Source organism: Bos mutus, chromosome 24 (assembly GCF_027580195.1).
Source record: "Bos mutus isolate GX-2022 chromosome 24, NWIPB_WYAK_1.1, whole genome shotgun sequence".
In the NCBI taxonomy this organism is placed as follows: Eukaryota; Metazoa; Chordata; class Mammalia; order Artiodactyla; family Bovidae; genus Bos; species Bos mutus.
The window spans coordinates 45,824,048-45,839,703 of record NC_091640.1 but is presented as its reverse complement, the minus strand read 5'-3'; the positions used below and the strand labels follow the sequence as shown (position 1 = coordinate 45,839,703).

At 42.3% G+C, this 15,656-nt stretch overlaps 1 protein-coding gene across 2 annotated transcripts in view; it reads left to right on the top strand.

The window, feature by feature from the left end:
• Nucleotides 1-13,812, top strand: part of PSTPIP2 (proline-serine-threonine phosphatase interacting protein 2) — a 93,798-nt gene extending 79,986 nt beyond the window's left edge. The window contains exons 7-14 of one of the 2 annotated variants that reach the window (XM_070361604.1): nucleotides 2,824-2,922; nucleotides 3,434-3,479; nucleotides 4,346-4,425; nucleotides 5,806-5,904; nucleotides 6,830-6,926; nucleotides 7,049-7,127; nucleotides 8,628-8,662; nucleotides 12,237-13,812. In XM_070361604.1, the coding sequence (XP_070217705.1) occupies nucleotides 2,824-2,922; nucleotides 3,434-3,479; nucleotides 4,346-4,425; nucleotides 5,806-5,904; nucleotides 6,830-6,926; nucleotides 7,049-7,127; nucleotides 8,628-8,662; nucleotides 12,237-12,268 (567 nt within the window). In that variant the 3' untranslated portion in view covers nucleotides 12,269-13,812. Of the gene's footprint in view, nucleotides 1-2,823; nucleotides 2,923-3,433; nucleotides 3,480-4,345; nucleotides 4,426-5,805; nucleotides 5,905-6,829; nucleotides 6,927-7,048; nucleotides 7,128-8,627; nucleotides 8,663-9,692; nucleotides 9,754-12,236 lie in introns of those variants that run through there. The other variant, XM_070361603.1, reaches the window with a different exon arrangement.
• Nucleotides 13,813-15,656: the final 1,844 nt, after the last annotated feature.

The following is a 15,656-nucleotide window of genomic DNA, read 5'->3' as shown; positions in this document are numbered from 1 at the left end:
ATGTTGAAATCTCTTGACGGTCTTTTTTCATACAGTTTGAGATCCTCCTGGTTTTTGGTATGATGAGTGATATTCAACTGATATTGGACATTTTAGGTATTCTGTTGCAAGACTCTAAATCTTATTTAAATCTTCAGTTTTAGCTGCCTTACTCTTATGCCACTCTAGCACTGAGGTAAAGTGCCACCACATTAGTGCTATGAGGGGGTAAAATCCAGGTTCCTTTCCTCCATCCCCCAACCTCTACTGACACCACAGGGTCAGTGTTACTACTGGGGAGTGGTTAAAGTTCTACTCTCCACTAGAACGCCTCTGATGCCACTGCAGCAGGGAGGTGGTGCACCTCATTATGCCAGGTGGGGATGGTGAAAGTCCAGGCTCCTCACAGAGTCTCTGCTGGCTCTGTGTGTGCTGCTTCATTATCTCTGGGTAGGAATGAAAGTCCAAGTCTGATATTTGTTCTTCTCTGATACCACCTTAGCAGAGGAGTTGGGAACCTCAGCATAGCCTGGTGAGTGTGGAAGTCCCCACTTGGCCTTTGCTGGATGTGTGGTGGGTGGGAGAGGGCACAGTTTCTTCATGTGGTGTGTGGCTGCTGTAGAACTTGGAGGATTCTTCCTGTCCTACTGTGCTGTCCCATGTCTGACCTTTTGGCCGGAGAGAGCAGCTTTCCACTGGGACTATTTTTTGTCTATGCCCGTCAGCATGTCTCGGTTGTCTGCTGCTTTGGCACCCATTCTGTGATATATGAGGCCAAAAGAAAACTCAGGGCACTTGCTTCTGGGTTACTGTCTGAGACCAAGGACATTAGTCAATCTGTCTTCTCTCTACCTTTTAGCAATTTGTGTTTGTTTTATGTAGAATGCTCAGAGGTTTTAGTTATACTTGTGTGGAGGAATAGGGAAGAGTAAATCTGCTCTATCTTCCCTGGAGCCCATATACATTTTTAAAAGACATTTTATTATATGCTTTTAGAGTCATAAATGTGATCATACCCCATCAATTTTATGCAAAGAATCTAAGACTATAAAAATCCTCCAAAATGAGAAAAACAAAATGTACTACTGTGTTCAGTACTTATATGAAAACTGTAAATGATTTAATTACCAAAAAATGGAGAAAGATTAAACTGTACAACCTTTAAAGATATGATTATGAGGACTATGTAGCAACAGAGAAAAAAGTCCCTAATATGTCATATTAAAAAATAATACAGAAAAGAGAAAGATGGATCACTGACAGCCTTAAAATTTAATACTTCTTTAGAGCAAAAGAAAAAATATCATATGGTGAGAGATGACATGGGAGAAAAATATTAGTACCACATGGGGCTTCCCAGGTGGCGCTGGTGGTAAAGAACCCTCCAGCCAATGCAGGAGACATAAGAGATGTGGCTTTGATCCCTGGGTTGGGAAGATCCCCTGGAGGAGGGCATGGCAGTCCACTCCAGCATTCTTGCATAGAGAATCCCATGGACAGAGAAGCCTGGCAGGCTACAGTCCATAGTGTCACAAAGAGTTGGACATGACTGAAGTGACTTGGCATGCATTAATAACATATAATTTACAGCCAGTTAGTGTTACTAGTATAGACTGAGCTTTTAAAAATCAATTAAAATTATAATGCTCCAAAAAAAAAAAAAAAAGTGAAAGACATGGAGTAGAAAGGATATACCACCGTAGCAATGAGATAAAATGCAAAAGGTTAAAAACATTGTTTTATTTTAGTGTTGGTGAGAGTATGAGGCCACCATACCCTCACATATGTGTTTATAGGAGTATAGATGAGGGCAACCATTTTGGAGGGAAGTATGTATATATTCTTTTATCAAACAATTATGCTTATAGGAATTTGGTCTGTAAATTCACACTACCCACAGTAAAAATTGGAGTGTTTTTATGTAATAAAAATAGGAAATAGGATAAATGTCCACCAGTAGAGAGTAGGTTAAGAAAATTATGGCATATATATATATATTATATGTGTGTGTGTTAACCCCAATTGAATTGCAGGGGAAGCTGAGAAATGTAGGAAAGCATTTGAGATATTTGACGAGCACAAACCAGCTCTGAAAAGGTGTCTTCATTCTTAGTCAAGCATTTTTGGGGTGTTTATAATTTTTTATTTATTAGCCAACTGATTCACAGCTTTGCTTTGTTTGAACAAGTTAAGTCTTTGCTTCAAGAGTTGAAACACAATTATTTGATTCAGTAAGTGTACTTTGTGAACTGATTACACACTGCTAATAGTAATGGTAGCACAGGAGAGACCACACTTACTTTTAAACTACCGAAAACAGAATTCTTTACATCAAGAAGGAGCATGACCACCTTGGGCTACAGAAATGATGAGGTCAGTGCCCTCCCCACTGCCCACATGCTGTAACGAGGCACATGAGAATACTGAAGCATTGTTAGTTAAGTTCTCAGGACCAAATCATTGCATCTCAGTTCTGAGTGTAATGAATAAATGTTGGATTACACGTCCTCTAGTTACATCAGTATTTGATTTTGCCTAATTTATATTCAGTCTTTTGTTTCAGTAAATTTTTAAAGTTCATAGACTTTGTTTTTGCCAAATAGGAGTTGTTAGTTCCTTGATCAGGTTGCCGCTACATACATGATTTGGAAAGGGGATGGAGAAACCTTCCAGAGATAGATTAAAAACAGCAGCTGCTCTGAGCACACACAGTCTAGAGGCGATCACAGCCCTAATCAGCGTGCCCTCTTATTTGCTGGGTGAGGGGAGCGGTTAGGGTGGCTGCTCCTCAGAGTCACAGTCTGCTTATCTGTTTTGATCCTCTTTTGTCTCATAACTACAAAGGCAAAGAAGAACTATGAGCAGAAATGCCGAGACAAAGATGAAGCAGAGCAGGCTGTCCACCGCAGTGCCAACATGGCAAACCCGAAGCAACAAGAAAAGGTACCTGGGAGAGCCAATAGCCTGAAAAATCCAAGATTCACATATGTCAAACTAGAGCCAATTAATAATCTTAACAAACAAACAAAAAATGGACTTGCACTCTAAGCTCCTGGCAATACCCTCCTTCAGGCTATTAGAGTCCTCTGAGCCAGAAAAACCCATGTCCTATTTTGAGGAAGAGCTAGAGAAACCTGGTCATGGGGGAGGGGTTCTGATGTTTTCATCTTTCTTCAAAACTCCATCTCATGTGTTCCTTAGAGCGAGGCTCCCTCCTGCTTGGGTCTTTTATAAATTGAATTTTATGAAATCTGGATAAAGATTGTTAGCAATCAGAAGGTAGAGATATGTTTTAGGAAGATTAAAGAGCAAGTTGAGTGATTAACTTACAAGAGAAACATAAGTATGACTTAGAACTTGTCTCTTCACAGACTTTGCTTTTAAACCTGTTTTGCCTTTAGAAGCCTGGCCCAGCATTCCTGACTTCTTCTTGTTTTTTTTCTGGTCCTCACAGCTTTTTGTGAAACTGGCAACTTCAAAGACTGCAGTAGAAGACTCAGGTGAGGGGTGTGCTCCAATGGATGGGGGAAGACGGTGGTGGGGCTAAATCTGTCTGAGAAAGGTAGTTTTGTATACCTTACAATAGTGAATATATGCCTGTACCATAGGGTTAGCAAGGTATCTGAAGGAAAGAAGGGAGGGACAGAGGGAAGGAAGAGGGGTATATCAGAACCCTGGAAAGTGGGAGAAGCAAAAGAGGCAGCGGTTTCTGGCCCCCGCCTGCTTAGCTCATGCTGCCTGACAGGTGACTGAATGGCATGGGGGCATGGAGGGGTCGGGTCATGTGACAGCTGCTTTGAAATCAGGTACTCACTCTTACTTATCGGGTACAATCATCTTAAAATCCCATTTCATTCCTGATACGTCTTCTCTGCTGTGAAAGAAACAGCCACGTTGTGAGGTCTCGTCATCACTGAAATCTAAGGATTCAAACCAAGAGTTTGCAAGGGCTTCTAATTCCCAGAGTTTCCTGCAAGAGACAAACCTTTTACGACCGTGGTCCCTTAAGTCTCTAAATCCAAAACTGAAGTGACTTGCTAGTTCACTTTTCTGCCTGCCTCATTTAATTTTCCTCAAAATGGAAAGAGGTAGAGGGAAACCCTGGTGAGTTTTTTTTTTTTGTCAGCCTTTAGTTCTCTTTCTTTGGAACATTTCTGGCTGATTGTTTGGTTTTTCTTTAGAAAGAAAGTGATGCCTGCCTTTGCTTATTTTTCACAAAGCTATGATGAGGGTGAGATGTAATTATGGCCTTCCAGCCTCCAGAGTCCCCAGGAGCCCTGTGAGCTCTCGGGAGGGGCCTGGGGGCTGGGTCTGCGAGCCCCGCTCCTCCCAGTTTCCAGACCCAGGCCCCTCCCCTCCATTGCAGACAAGCTGTACATGCTGCAAATCAACACGCTGGACAGGGTCCGGAATGAGTGGCAGAGCGAGCACATCAAGGCCTGCGAGGTATCTGGAAGCGCATGGGCGGGTCTTTCTCCCTCTACTTTTGCAGAATTGCTTGAAGGCAAATTAGAAATGTGGACTTTAAGTAGAGGATGGAAGGACTGGAATGTTTTCTTGCAAACCTTGTCTTTCTGCTTCTTGCCCATCCTGATCGTGCCGTCCCATTCTGTCAATGGCTTGCTCTGTTTGGGTCGGAGTTATGAAGCAGCTGAAATCAATTAACGCTTGCTTTAGTGACGTCCAGGGCTTCCCTTGTGGCTCAGCTGGTGAAGAATCCGCTTGCGCTGCGGGAGATGTGGGTTCGATCCATGGGTTGGAAAGATCCCCTGGAGAAGGGAAAGGCTACCCACTCCAGTATTCTGGCCTGGAGCATTCCATGGACTGTATAGTCTATGGGGTCACAAAGAGTCGGACACGACTGAGCTACTTTCACTTTCACTTTCTTTGTGACTTCCCACTGAAAGCTTCTCCTTTCTCTGTGACAAGGCAGTGCAGGGAGCAGCAGAGTTGGCTTTAGAGATTTTTATTCTCACACCTTTCATTTCGCCATGGCCCTCCTCATTTTCAACATGTGCCTCACAATGTCCCAGAGAAAGTAAAGACTCCACCTGGAAACTTCCTCAAGTTTCTGTCACCCTGTCTATACATTTTTCTTACCAGTGGTTCTCAAAGGGAGGTCCTGGGACCTGTACCAACATCCTTGTTAGATGCAGATCTTATTATCAGACCAATTCCAGGCCCCTGGAACCAGAAACTCTGGGCCCACAATGAGTGCGCTTTCTCGAGTCGAGGTTAACGGGGGCCATTCCCTAGTTTGCGGTGCATGGGCTTCTCTTGTTGCAGAACACAAGCTCTGGAGGGTGTGGGCTCCAGTAGTGGTGGCTTGTGGGCTCCAGAGCTCAAGCTCAGTAGTTGTGGCTGACGGGCTTAGCTGCCCTGTGGCTGGTGGGATCTTTCCAGACCAGGAACTGAATTAGCATTGCAAATTCTGCATTGCAATCTGTCCTTCGATGCAAAGCGGACCCCCAACCACTGGACCATCAGGGAAACCTGAGGGCAAAACTTTGCATTGGAGGCTCTGGCAAGCTACCCACATGCAGATTGTCCATTAGGCAGTGGGAAATGTGAGCCACAATTCAGGTTAGAACAGTGACAGCTGGGTTCACCATCACCTCTTATGTACAAAACTGTATCCAGTCCTATTTGTGTTAGTATGTTATTAAAATCCATTTGCCGGAGTTAAGAGTGTATGAGCTTCCTCAGCAGTGGGTGGGAGTATACTAAATGAGACTATAAGCTTACAGATAATTCAAGGTTGAAATTGTTTCTTACATCATGGGCAGTCTAGACCCTTTCTCTGCATGTATGTACCTGTTTCTACAGGTGTTTGAGGCTCAAGAATGTGAACGAATAAACTTCTTTCGAAATGCACTGTGGTTACATATGAATCAGCTCTCACAACAATGCGTCACAAGTGATGAGGTGAGTCAGAGTTATCCACGGAGGATGCTCTGCATATTAGATTCGTAGAGTGGAAGGAGTCAGAGACAGTTGTTAGCTCATCCCCTGTCATTAGAGGCCCAGGTAGGTACAGTGACTGCATACACAGTGAGTATGGACCCAGAGAAACACCTAACCTGCCTGAGTCCTGGCTCACTTTACCATCATGAGTCTCTCACTGAGAAATTCACATTTAGGGCAGGAGAGCAAAGAAAGGACCCAAATGCAGTTTAATTTATGGAAAACAGATGTCACAACATGAATGTGAGTCCCGGGGACTGCTCCAGTCTGGAACGGAGTCACTCCAGGACAGTAAGTACCAGGAACTAGCAGGCTGAGCCACGCCCAGGCTAATGGTCACTCCAGGGCTCAGGGTTTAATGTCAGCAGTGTTAAGGGCCATTAGTGACCCAGGTTTAACTCATGCACAGCAACTGTCCTGGGTTCCCAGGTCTCAGAAGGACCAGAATCAAATTATCACAACCTTCTTTCCTAAGAAATAGCCACTCTCACTTAGATGGGACATTCAGTTTTGAAAATAACACCCAGAAAACAGGTAGGATTGACTGAAGAACTTTTCTCCAGTTGTCTTTCCATTTGTGTGTAGGATTGGTCATGGGACTTGGTATCTATTCTCTTCACCCCATGCATTTTTTTTTTTTAAGTCTTTAAGATTACTGTGCTGCTACAAAGATATTTTTTGTCATCTTTAAAAAAAATGTAATAGCAGATATACATCAAAGAAATCCCTCTATATGAGTCCAGGACATTGTGGTATCTTTTTTTTTTTTTTTTCTTTTCAAGACAAAATTTGGAAAATAGCCATTCATCACACCTCCCGTTTTAATACTCCATGCCACCATTTTTACGGACGTAGCTCTACCTTGATTTATCTTCTTTTTTGTTAGATGTATGAAAAAGTCCGTAAGAGTTTAGAGATGTGCAGCATCGAGAAGGACATTGAGTACTTTGTGAATCAACGCGGAACTGGACAGACTCCACCAGGTGAATGGAGTGGTGGGCTGGGGGATGTTATTTAGGCAATACTATCAGTCTTCCGTGTCACATGTCATTGAGAATGGAAGTCATCAGCTTCTTTAATGTTTTATGTCTTGATGATTCCCTAGCACCCATCATGTATGAGAATTTCTACTGCCCCCAGAAGAATGCAGCCCCAGGAAAGGCTACAGGGCCTAACTCGGCAAGGTAATATCCAGCTTTCTTTCACATGAAGAAAAGTGCTGTTAGGGACTTCCCTGGTGGTCCGGTGGTTAAGACCCCACACTTCCACTGCAGGGAGTTCAGGCTGCAGTGAGGCCAGAAAAAGAAGAGTACTTTTAATGAGCATTTGTACTTTTAGTGTTTCAGTTCTAATACAAACATGTTAGAATCGGAATGTGTCACCACTGCATTTGTTTAGAGAGGTTTCTGGACTTTTGGAAATAGCGTTTTTAGGACAAATGTTAAATGGATTGTCCTGGTCATAGTTTAAGGAGAATTGTGTCATGCTTGAGTGTGATTATTATTACTTATGCACGAATCCTGTACTTTTCTATTAATAATATTTATTGATTTTTACTTATTTATTTATTATTTATTTGGTTGTACTGGGTCTTACTTGCGGCACACAGGGTCTTTAGTTGCAGCATCTAGTTCCCTGACCAGGGATTGAACCCACACTCCCTGCATTGGGAACTCGGAATCTTAGCCGTTGGACCCCTTGGGGAGTCCCAATCCTAGACCTTTCTTGTAGAAAGCAAGAGTTGGCAAACTCTGGCTCCCTGTGAATCAAATCCAGCCTACCTGTTTTGGTAGGGCCTACAAGTTAAGAACAGTTTTCATGTTTTTAAATGGTTGAGAAAAATTTAAAGGAAACTATTTTGTGCCATGTGAAAATTACGTGAAACATGAACATCAGTGTTCATATGGAGAGTTTTGCTGTACTTATTGGTTTCCTTTCTGTCTATGGCTGCTTTCATGCTGGAGATGAGTAGCACTGAGATAGAAACGTCATGTGGCCAGCAAAGCCTAAATCATTGACTATCTGGCCCTTTAGAGAAAAAACTTGCTGCCCCTGATATAAAGGATTGTGAGGGAAAAGAAGCTTCTGTTTTACATACAGTCACCCTGAAATCTAAGCTGTTGAATTTTCAGTCCAAATTTTAAAAAGATAGGGGAGTGTTTGAGTAGGAAGGAAGCCAAGCGCAGGACTTCCTGGTGGTCCGATGGTTAAGAATCCACCTTCCAGTCCAAGGGACGGGGGTTTTAGCCCTGATTGGGTAACTAAGATCCCACATGCCATGGGGCAACTAAGTCTGTGTGCCACGACTAGAGAAGCCTGTGTGCTGCAACAAAGACCCAGCACACCCAAACACATAAATAATAATAAATGTTTATGAGAGGGAATGCTAAGTGCTGCTCAAAGCTCTTACTAGGAATTGTTTCCTTTAACTCTCAAGGCAAAGTAGGAGCTGTTTGACTTCCTGTTTTGCACGTGAAGACTGTCCAAGGTGATCAGGAACTCTGGCCCACACAGTAGATTTCTGGGCTGTGGAGCAGAGCTCTGGGCATCCTGCTCCCTAGCATAGGGTAGTATTTGTAGCCTAGATCCAGGAGGTCAGTGCTGCAGAGCTTTGGTTTCATCTGAAGTCTTCTTAACCCTCTAGAAGAACTTATCTGAAAGATTTTGGTTTCCATTTCTTACAGGAGAGGACCTCTACCAAATCCTAAAAGCTTACCAGGTATGCTACCAAGAAAGATCATTTGAAATCTTAGGTCAGGTTTTATTTAAGGTTGAGTAGCTAGAATTTTGAAATAAAAGGAGAGAAGGGAATAAATAGAATAAAATTTCCAAGAGAATGAACTTATTATTAGAAACTATAATACTCTTTGTCATAGTGGAATTTGGTAATTTGTGTTCTGTTTTATAGCTTATCCAAGAGAATTCAGTTACTCAAGTAACTTATACTCAAGTAACTTACACTCAAACTTATAAGGGATTTTTACTAAGAGACTAATTCAACTTAGGCCATGAAAATGACAAAACTGAGATATAGTTTCCTTTGGATGACACTGAAATATAATTTATAGAAGATGTCTAGAAACATATAACCTAATATATTTTGTGCACTGCCCACAATTGGATCTTTCCAGAATCACTCTGGTGTCTTTTTCTTTCTGAACTCCTATAATACCTCTAGGGGAACGAAATATTTAGTGCTTTTTGTTAGTCTGTATTCCCTGGGTAATTATAAGATCCTTGAAGGCAGACATTTTGTTTTCTCCTGAATCAATCACGAAATGTAACACGATACTGGGCACGTAGCCGGTTCTGAGCAAATACCTATTATTTGAATAAAAGATATACCTACCTATGTTCAAGGGAAGAGGGAGGAGACATCTTAGATTGCATTTAGCATCTTAGCAAAAATTTAGTGGCTGAAATTACATCTTGGAACTCTGTAAGAATGTAAGTTAATTTATTTCTCATAACCTTTTAAATACCACTTGATAATATGGGACTTACTTTTGTCCATTTCTGAAGATGATTTTACTGTGGGGAATGATAGCTGGGCACGGATGAAAAAGGGCAAATAAATTATAATAGAAATTTCCAGTATGTTTTCTGGCTTGTAGTTATGACTATTATTTGTAGGTTTTACAGAATAGCAGTCACTAGACTCAGAGTGGAATGGTTTGATTTGAAAAGGGCTAAGATCTTATCATGAAGAAATGTTAACTTAGTGTTGCTCTTTGTTATGCCCTTTGCAGATGACCCTGATTACTCTTTACTTGATAATAACTACAGTTTGGTCTATCAGTAACATCAGTGGTAAGAACCTTTCATCTTCACAGAATCAAGTTGCATTTAGACTAGTGACTGTAGTTTTGAAGTCTTTGAAGCTTCCCTACAATATGACTGCAAACGCCTTGCATCAGGTCTTACACTGGTGGGCATGGTGCACTTGCAGAATGGCCTCTCTGGTTCCCACAGCTGAGAGGGTACCAAGACCATTCCATACCTACTTGAATGAGGACATTCCCCCTTTATTCTTGGACTCTTTATTTGCTCTTGTTAATCTCTTTTGTGGCTATTGCACACCTATACTTAAGGCACTGCTACAAACAAATTTGAGCTTCCCAGGTGACTCAGTGGTAAAGAATCCACCTGCCAATACAGGAGACACGGGTTCAATGCCTGGGTGGGGAAGAGTCCCTGGAGAAGGGAATGGCAACCCACTCCAGTATTCTTGCCTGGGAAATCCCATGGGCAAGAGCATCATCACGCACCAGGTTATTAGTACTCTGACCTCGTTAGTAAAGCACAACGGCTCCTGGAGCAGAACTGCTAAGCCCACAGTGGCTGCAAAGGTGATTCTTCCTGTATGGCACTCAGGTGCTGGCACTGGCACTCAACATGCCCCAAGTCAATATCAACCAGAATGAATGTCTCTGAAGACAAAACATTACCAAATGAAATTCCTCGTGAGCTGTAATTCTTTTAACCCAAATGGGCATATACATGTATATATGAGCAAAGAAAACCTCTGAAAGGATATCTTCCTAAACAGATAGTAGGTTTTCTTTTCATCTATCCATGTGTGTAATTAGTCTACAGTGCTAATTTATTGTTTCTTTCATTAAAAACTCTTTTAAAGAGTTGATCTTCTTGCATGTTACTGATCTTAGTGTCTTCCTGGGAGTGACAGGAGGGGTGGGTAGGATTCAGAGAGTCACAGTAGAACTGGGAAAGTCTCTCTCCCACGCTTCTCAGTTTGTTGTTGGTGAAATTCACTGTCTCTTATGAAACAAAATTGATTAGACAGAAATATTCAGCTAGTATATTATTTATGTTTACATGTAAGTCTTTAAATTGCTTAAGAAGTACGCTGCTGCTAAGTCGCTTCAGTCGTGTCCGACTCTGTGCGACCCCCATAGACAGCAGCCCACTAGGCTTCTCTGTCCCTGGGATTCTCCAGGCAAGAATACTGGAGTGGGTTGCCATTTCCTGCTCCAATCCATGAAAGTGAAAAGTGAAAGTGAAGTCGCTCAGTCGTGCCAGACTCTTAGCGACCCCATGGACTTCAGCCTACCAGGCTCCTCCATCCATGGGATTTTCCAAGCAAGAGTACTGGAGTGGGGTGCCATTGCCTTCTCCTTAAGAAGTATGTGTAGTATTTAAAGACCTTTGCTGTGAAAGATAGTGAATATTGAAGACATAAAAATCCTCATCCTCTGACTGTATATAATTTTCTGACCTACCAATTGTAGTCAGCCAGTTATCACTTTTTCATTTCATAAACCCCTCTTCCTCGTGGAAAGAGGCCCAGTGCATTTTAAAAGTAGAGTAGGAACATGGGAAATCAATGACTTGGCGTTCAAAGGTGGACCCTGCTCTCTAGAGTACCAGGCAGTAATGACTATAGGGCAGGGCACTGGCAACACCACAAATTTCTTTTTTATTTTTTACCTCCCTTTCTTCCCTCCCTCTCTTCCTTTTTCTCTCATTCCTTCCTGGCCCTCCCTCTGCTCTCTTTTCTTTCCCTCCCTCCCCTGTCTTTATTTTCCTTCCTTCCTTCTTTGCTTTCTCTTTTCTGCTTTCTTTCTTTCCTTCACCTTTTTGGATAAAGCATACATTCTACCTGCTTAATAACAGCATTTGACCCAACAACTCTAGTTCCTCAGAGCCCAAGAATTTGCCGTTTGAATGCAAGATGTCCACACCAACACGTTTACTCAAGTTAGGTCATTTTACTGGGCCTCATTAGTGTCTGCATCAGCTCAAGGAATAGGAATCCACATGTGTAATTGACCGAATTTAAGAGAATTTGAGAGAGTCTACCTTTATTAATAACTTAGTTAAATGACTTACCACAACATTTAAATAGTTTGAATAAAACTTTGGAAATGACATTTAAATAGGAAGGTTTAAGGATTTGCATTTGTTCTGCAATTGTTGATTTTAGCTGCTATTCCTGTTTTTAATCCTAACATGTTTAGGTAAAAACAGATTATAACCTTTGAATTAAAAATACATATATATCAAAAATATATAATTTTATGGGGACTTCCTTGGTGATCCGGTGGTTAAGACTCACTGCAGGGGAGCATGGGCTTGATCCCTGCTTAGTGAACTAAGATCCTACATGCTGCTTGGCCAAAAAAATTCCATTTTCCACCACTTGAAAACTCATCTCTCACTATTTATTCTCCTTGACCAAGCACATTGTTCTCATTGAATAAAATCACAATGTAGGAGCAGGGTGCTGATGTGAATAGTTGATTCAAATGAAATGTCTTTGTTATTTCTTTCAGAAAACAAAGCTTTTTCTGGCTGGCATTTCTAAGGCATGGAAAGAAGCACTTAAAGCAGCAGAATCTGTAGAAATTATGTCAATCGTGAAGACTTTGAAGTGAACCCTTGCTATGATTTTTTAATATTTTTAAGTTTATGGCAGTCATTTAGTTCAACTTAATCTAGTAGAGTTCTGCAGTTTTTAAAAGTTTGTAAATTGCCCAAGACTGAAGAATTATCCTTTCCTAATCAAGTTACTAAAATTGTATGTTTTCTACTTGATTCAGGAAAGTCTTTGGATTTAAAACTTTGACTTGCGGTTTGGGGCAGGGAAGGGTGAAGAGGAGTCTGAGCCAGCAACCCGCTCAAGAAGCTCCTTTGCCTTTGAGGGCAGTGTGACTATGGAATTTCCATGGTGACACATAACTCTCAGTGGTGCAACATTCAAAATCACCTTCCTTTTTGGCTGGAAGATTTAAAGGCCATCTCATAGCACTTTCTCATTTTGCAGATGAGGAAATGGGGCCCAGAAGTGTGAAATCAATCTCCCTACAGTTAGGGACAGACACAGAAGTAGAGGGCAAGCTCATCTCACGTTATCGTCCTTCTAACGCTTCCTGAGGCTGTGATGCTCGTGTTGAAATTTGAGACACCAAAGTTTTTGCTGCATCTTTTCAGCTGAAGAGATTACCAGGGTTTGAATGTCAGGTTTATTTTTATATGGCTCACTATGTGTACTGAACTACAGAGCACCGTATTTAATCTAAGAAGCCATTCACTGTAAAACATCCCATTATTTATATGCCACTAAGAAAGTCAGTAGAGGAGCTGATGCTTGTGACAATGGCTAAGCCCACTGGAATTTGAGTTTCTAAAGTGTAGCGGGCAATACATCCTAGAATCAATGAAATATGGTATGTTGACTCTATCCCAGAAGAGAGTTTTAGACTTACAAAACCGGTACTCAATCTTAAGTCTTCACAGAGAAGCTTTTCCTTGTTAGATCCTGGAATTTTTAAAGTGTCAATCTTACCCTCTCACAAGTATCTGAGTCTTTTTTGGTTACCCACACACAGCCCAGAGATTGTGTACCTTGGTCTAATATTCACACTGAGTAAACTGCATTTTAGTTAATGACAAGTTAAAATCACACTGGCATGGTTGTAACATTGTGGTACCACAAAGAGCAAACACTTTCCTTTTCTGCTCTGTGCATAGCTTTCCCAGAAGCATGGACAAAGTGATTGAAGGAAGGCTGATAATTTCCCCTTTTTGCATAAGGTGCTGCTGGAAGAAGCAGCTTCTTGTCATGGCCGGACGCTTGCATCAGCTGGATATCCTTTTGAGAAACTGAAGTTTGCAAAGGGCCACTGACTTCCCCAAACTGAACAGGCTCAGGAAATTTTCCTTTGAACTCAGAACATTCTGTTTTTAAGTATTTTATTTATTATTAGCAGGTCCTCAGGGATTTCAGTTTTCTCTCTATTGGTCAGTGTAACTGATGTAAAAAGTTTTAAGAATTGAAAATATTTTTATTTTATTGCTCTGCCAGTTTGATATGAAGTGAAATAAAGATTCTTGGTGGTTTGGTGTTTATTTTGCATTTTCATGTTCATTGTACCTCTCTTCCAAACTCTGTTTCACTCCTTGTCACAGTTGCTACTATTAGATCATGGAAGGACAAACTTCTAGTCAGGGAAGCCAGACAGAGACTGGCACCATGCCACTTCCTACTAACCCTTCAGGAGACAGATGTAGGATCCCTTTCTTGGGGAGGTAGCTTCCCTGCCTCTGGGCTTGGCGGACTTCCACTGATGTCTCCTTCCCCACTTTTACATTTTCCTTGTTATTACAGAATTCCCTCTTAAAATTAATTGTTCAAAGTCTGGCTTCCCTCCTAGACTGTAGTATCCATGACAGCAGGGTCCCTCATCGTTTTTCTTGCTTATATCCCCAGCACCTGACACATGGTGGTAAATATGTAAGAATTAGTGGCCTAGAAGAAGCTAACGTAGCTAGAGCAATGATCAGGTGACAGAGGAGTGTCAAGGAAGCCAGTTAAATAAGTTCACATGATAAATTAGTAGATATGGGCTATTCTGCAGACTGTCAGCACCTTAATTTGGGTTTTACCAGAAGCAGACCCTGGGATAAGGATTTGAGTGCAGGTACTTTTCAGGGGGTGATCCCAGAAAGAAGTGGGGATAGAAGTGGGGAAGTAAGATAGGAAAGAAAAGGAAACCCTGTGAGCCATGAGCTTCAGCTGCACATCAGAGAGCTCACCTGAGGGGAGAGAGCTGGGGTAGTCACTCACCAACTCCCACCCGTCACAGGTAGAGCGCTGCTCCTGGGAGGCATCATTCCCTGGCATTTCTGGCCTGCCGTGAACACTGGCAGAGTGGCTTCCAGCTGCTGGAGAGTCCTCGTGTGCCTCCTGCAGTTGGAAGTTGGGCTGGTGTGTGAGGGAGTGATAGATGCTGAGAGGATGTTGCCAGAGCACTGGCAGTGCTGACCCCTGCATGGCTCAGGTCCACCTGTGTCCCACGTGCCTCCTGTTACCACTTCAAGTCTCAGCTTCCAAAAGACACACACACACACACACACCAGGAAGTTTAGTACAACGAGCTTTAGTACCTGCTGCTACAGATGGTCCTGAGTCCATAATTGACATTAATCATCATCTTCCTCTACCACACTGTTAGGAATTCTGTTCCCCCAAATTCATATGTTCAAGTCTGAACCCTCGATACCTGTGTGAACATTTTGGAGATAGGGCCTTTAAAGAGGTGATTAAGTTGAAGTAAGGCCTTTGGAGTGGGGCCCCGATCCAGTCCTTATAGGAAGAAGAAGAGACATTAGGGGTGAGTTTGCACAAAGGGATGAGTGTGTGAAGAGGTAGCAAGAGGGCGGCTGTCCGTGAGCTGAAGAGAGAGCCTCAGAGGAAACCAATTCTGCTGGCAACTTCATTCTGGACTTCCAGCCTAGAACTGTGGGAAAATTAATTTCTATTGTTTAAGCCACTCAGTCTCTGGTATTTTGCTATGGCAGCACCATCAAACGAATGCACACATAGAGTTCCCTTCACAGTTGTCTGGTCTTCTGCTCGTCCACATTGCTTGACTGGTGGGGTAACGTAGACCCTCAACCCTAAGGGGTCTTAGCCCCTGGTTAAGACTCTTGTCAGACTCTGTTGGATGAAATTGGAAGTTTATGTTTATCAGGCTTGGCAACATCAAGAGGCAACTCAGTGAAACACCCGAATTTCAGATACATTCCTCCTTGCCCACCTTTCCTTGTGGCAATCACCTTCTCCTGCTGAGTTACTCCTTTCTCTGCTTCCTGGTCTACCCCAGGACCCCAAATGACCAGGTATCAGTGGTAGTTTAGTGGAACTCTTTTATGTCTCTTGATAGAATCCCCGGCCAACCACCTAGAGCCAG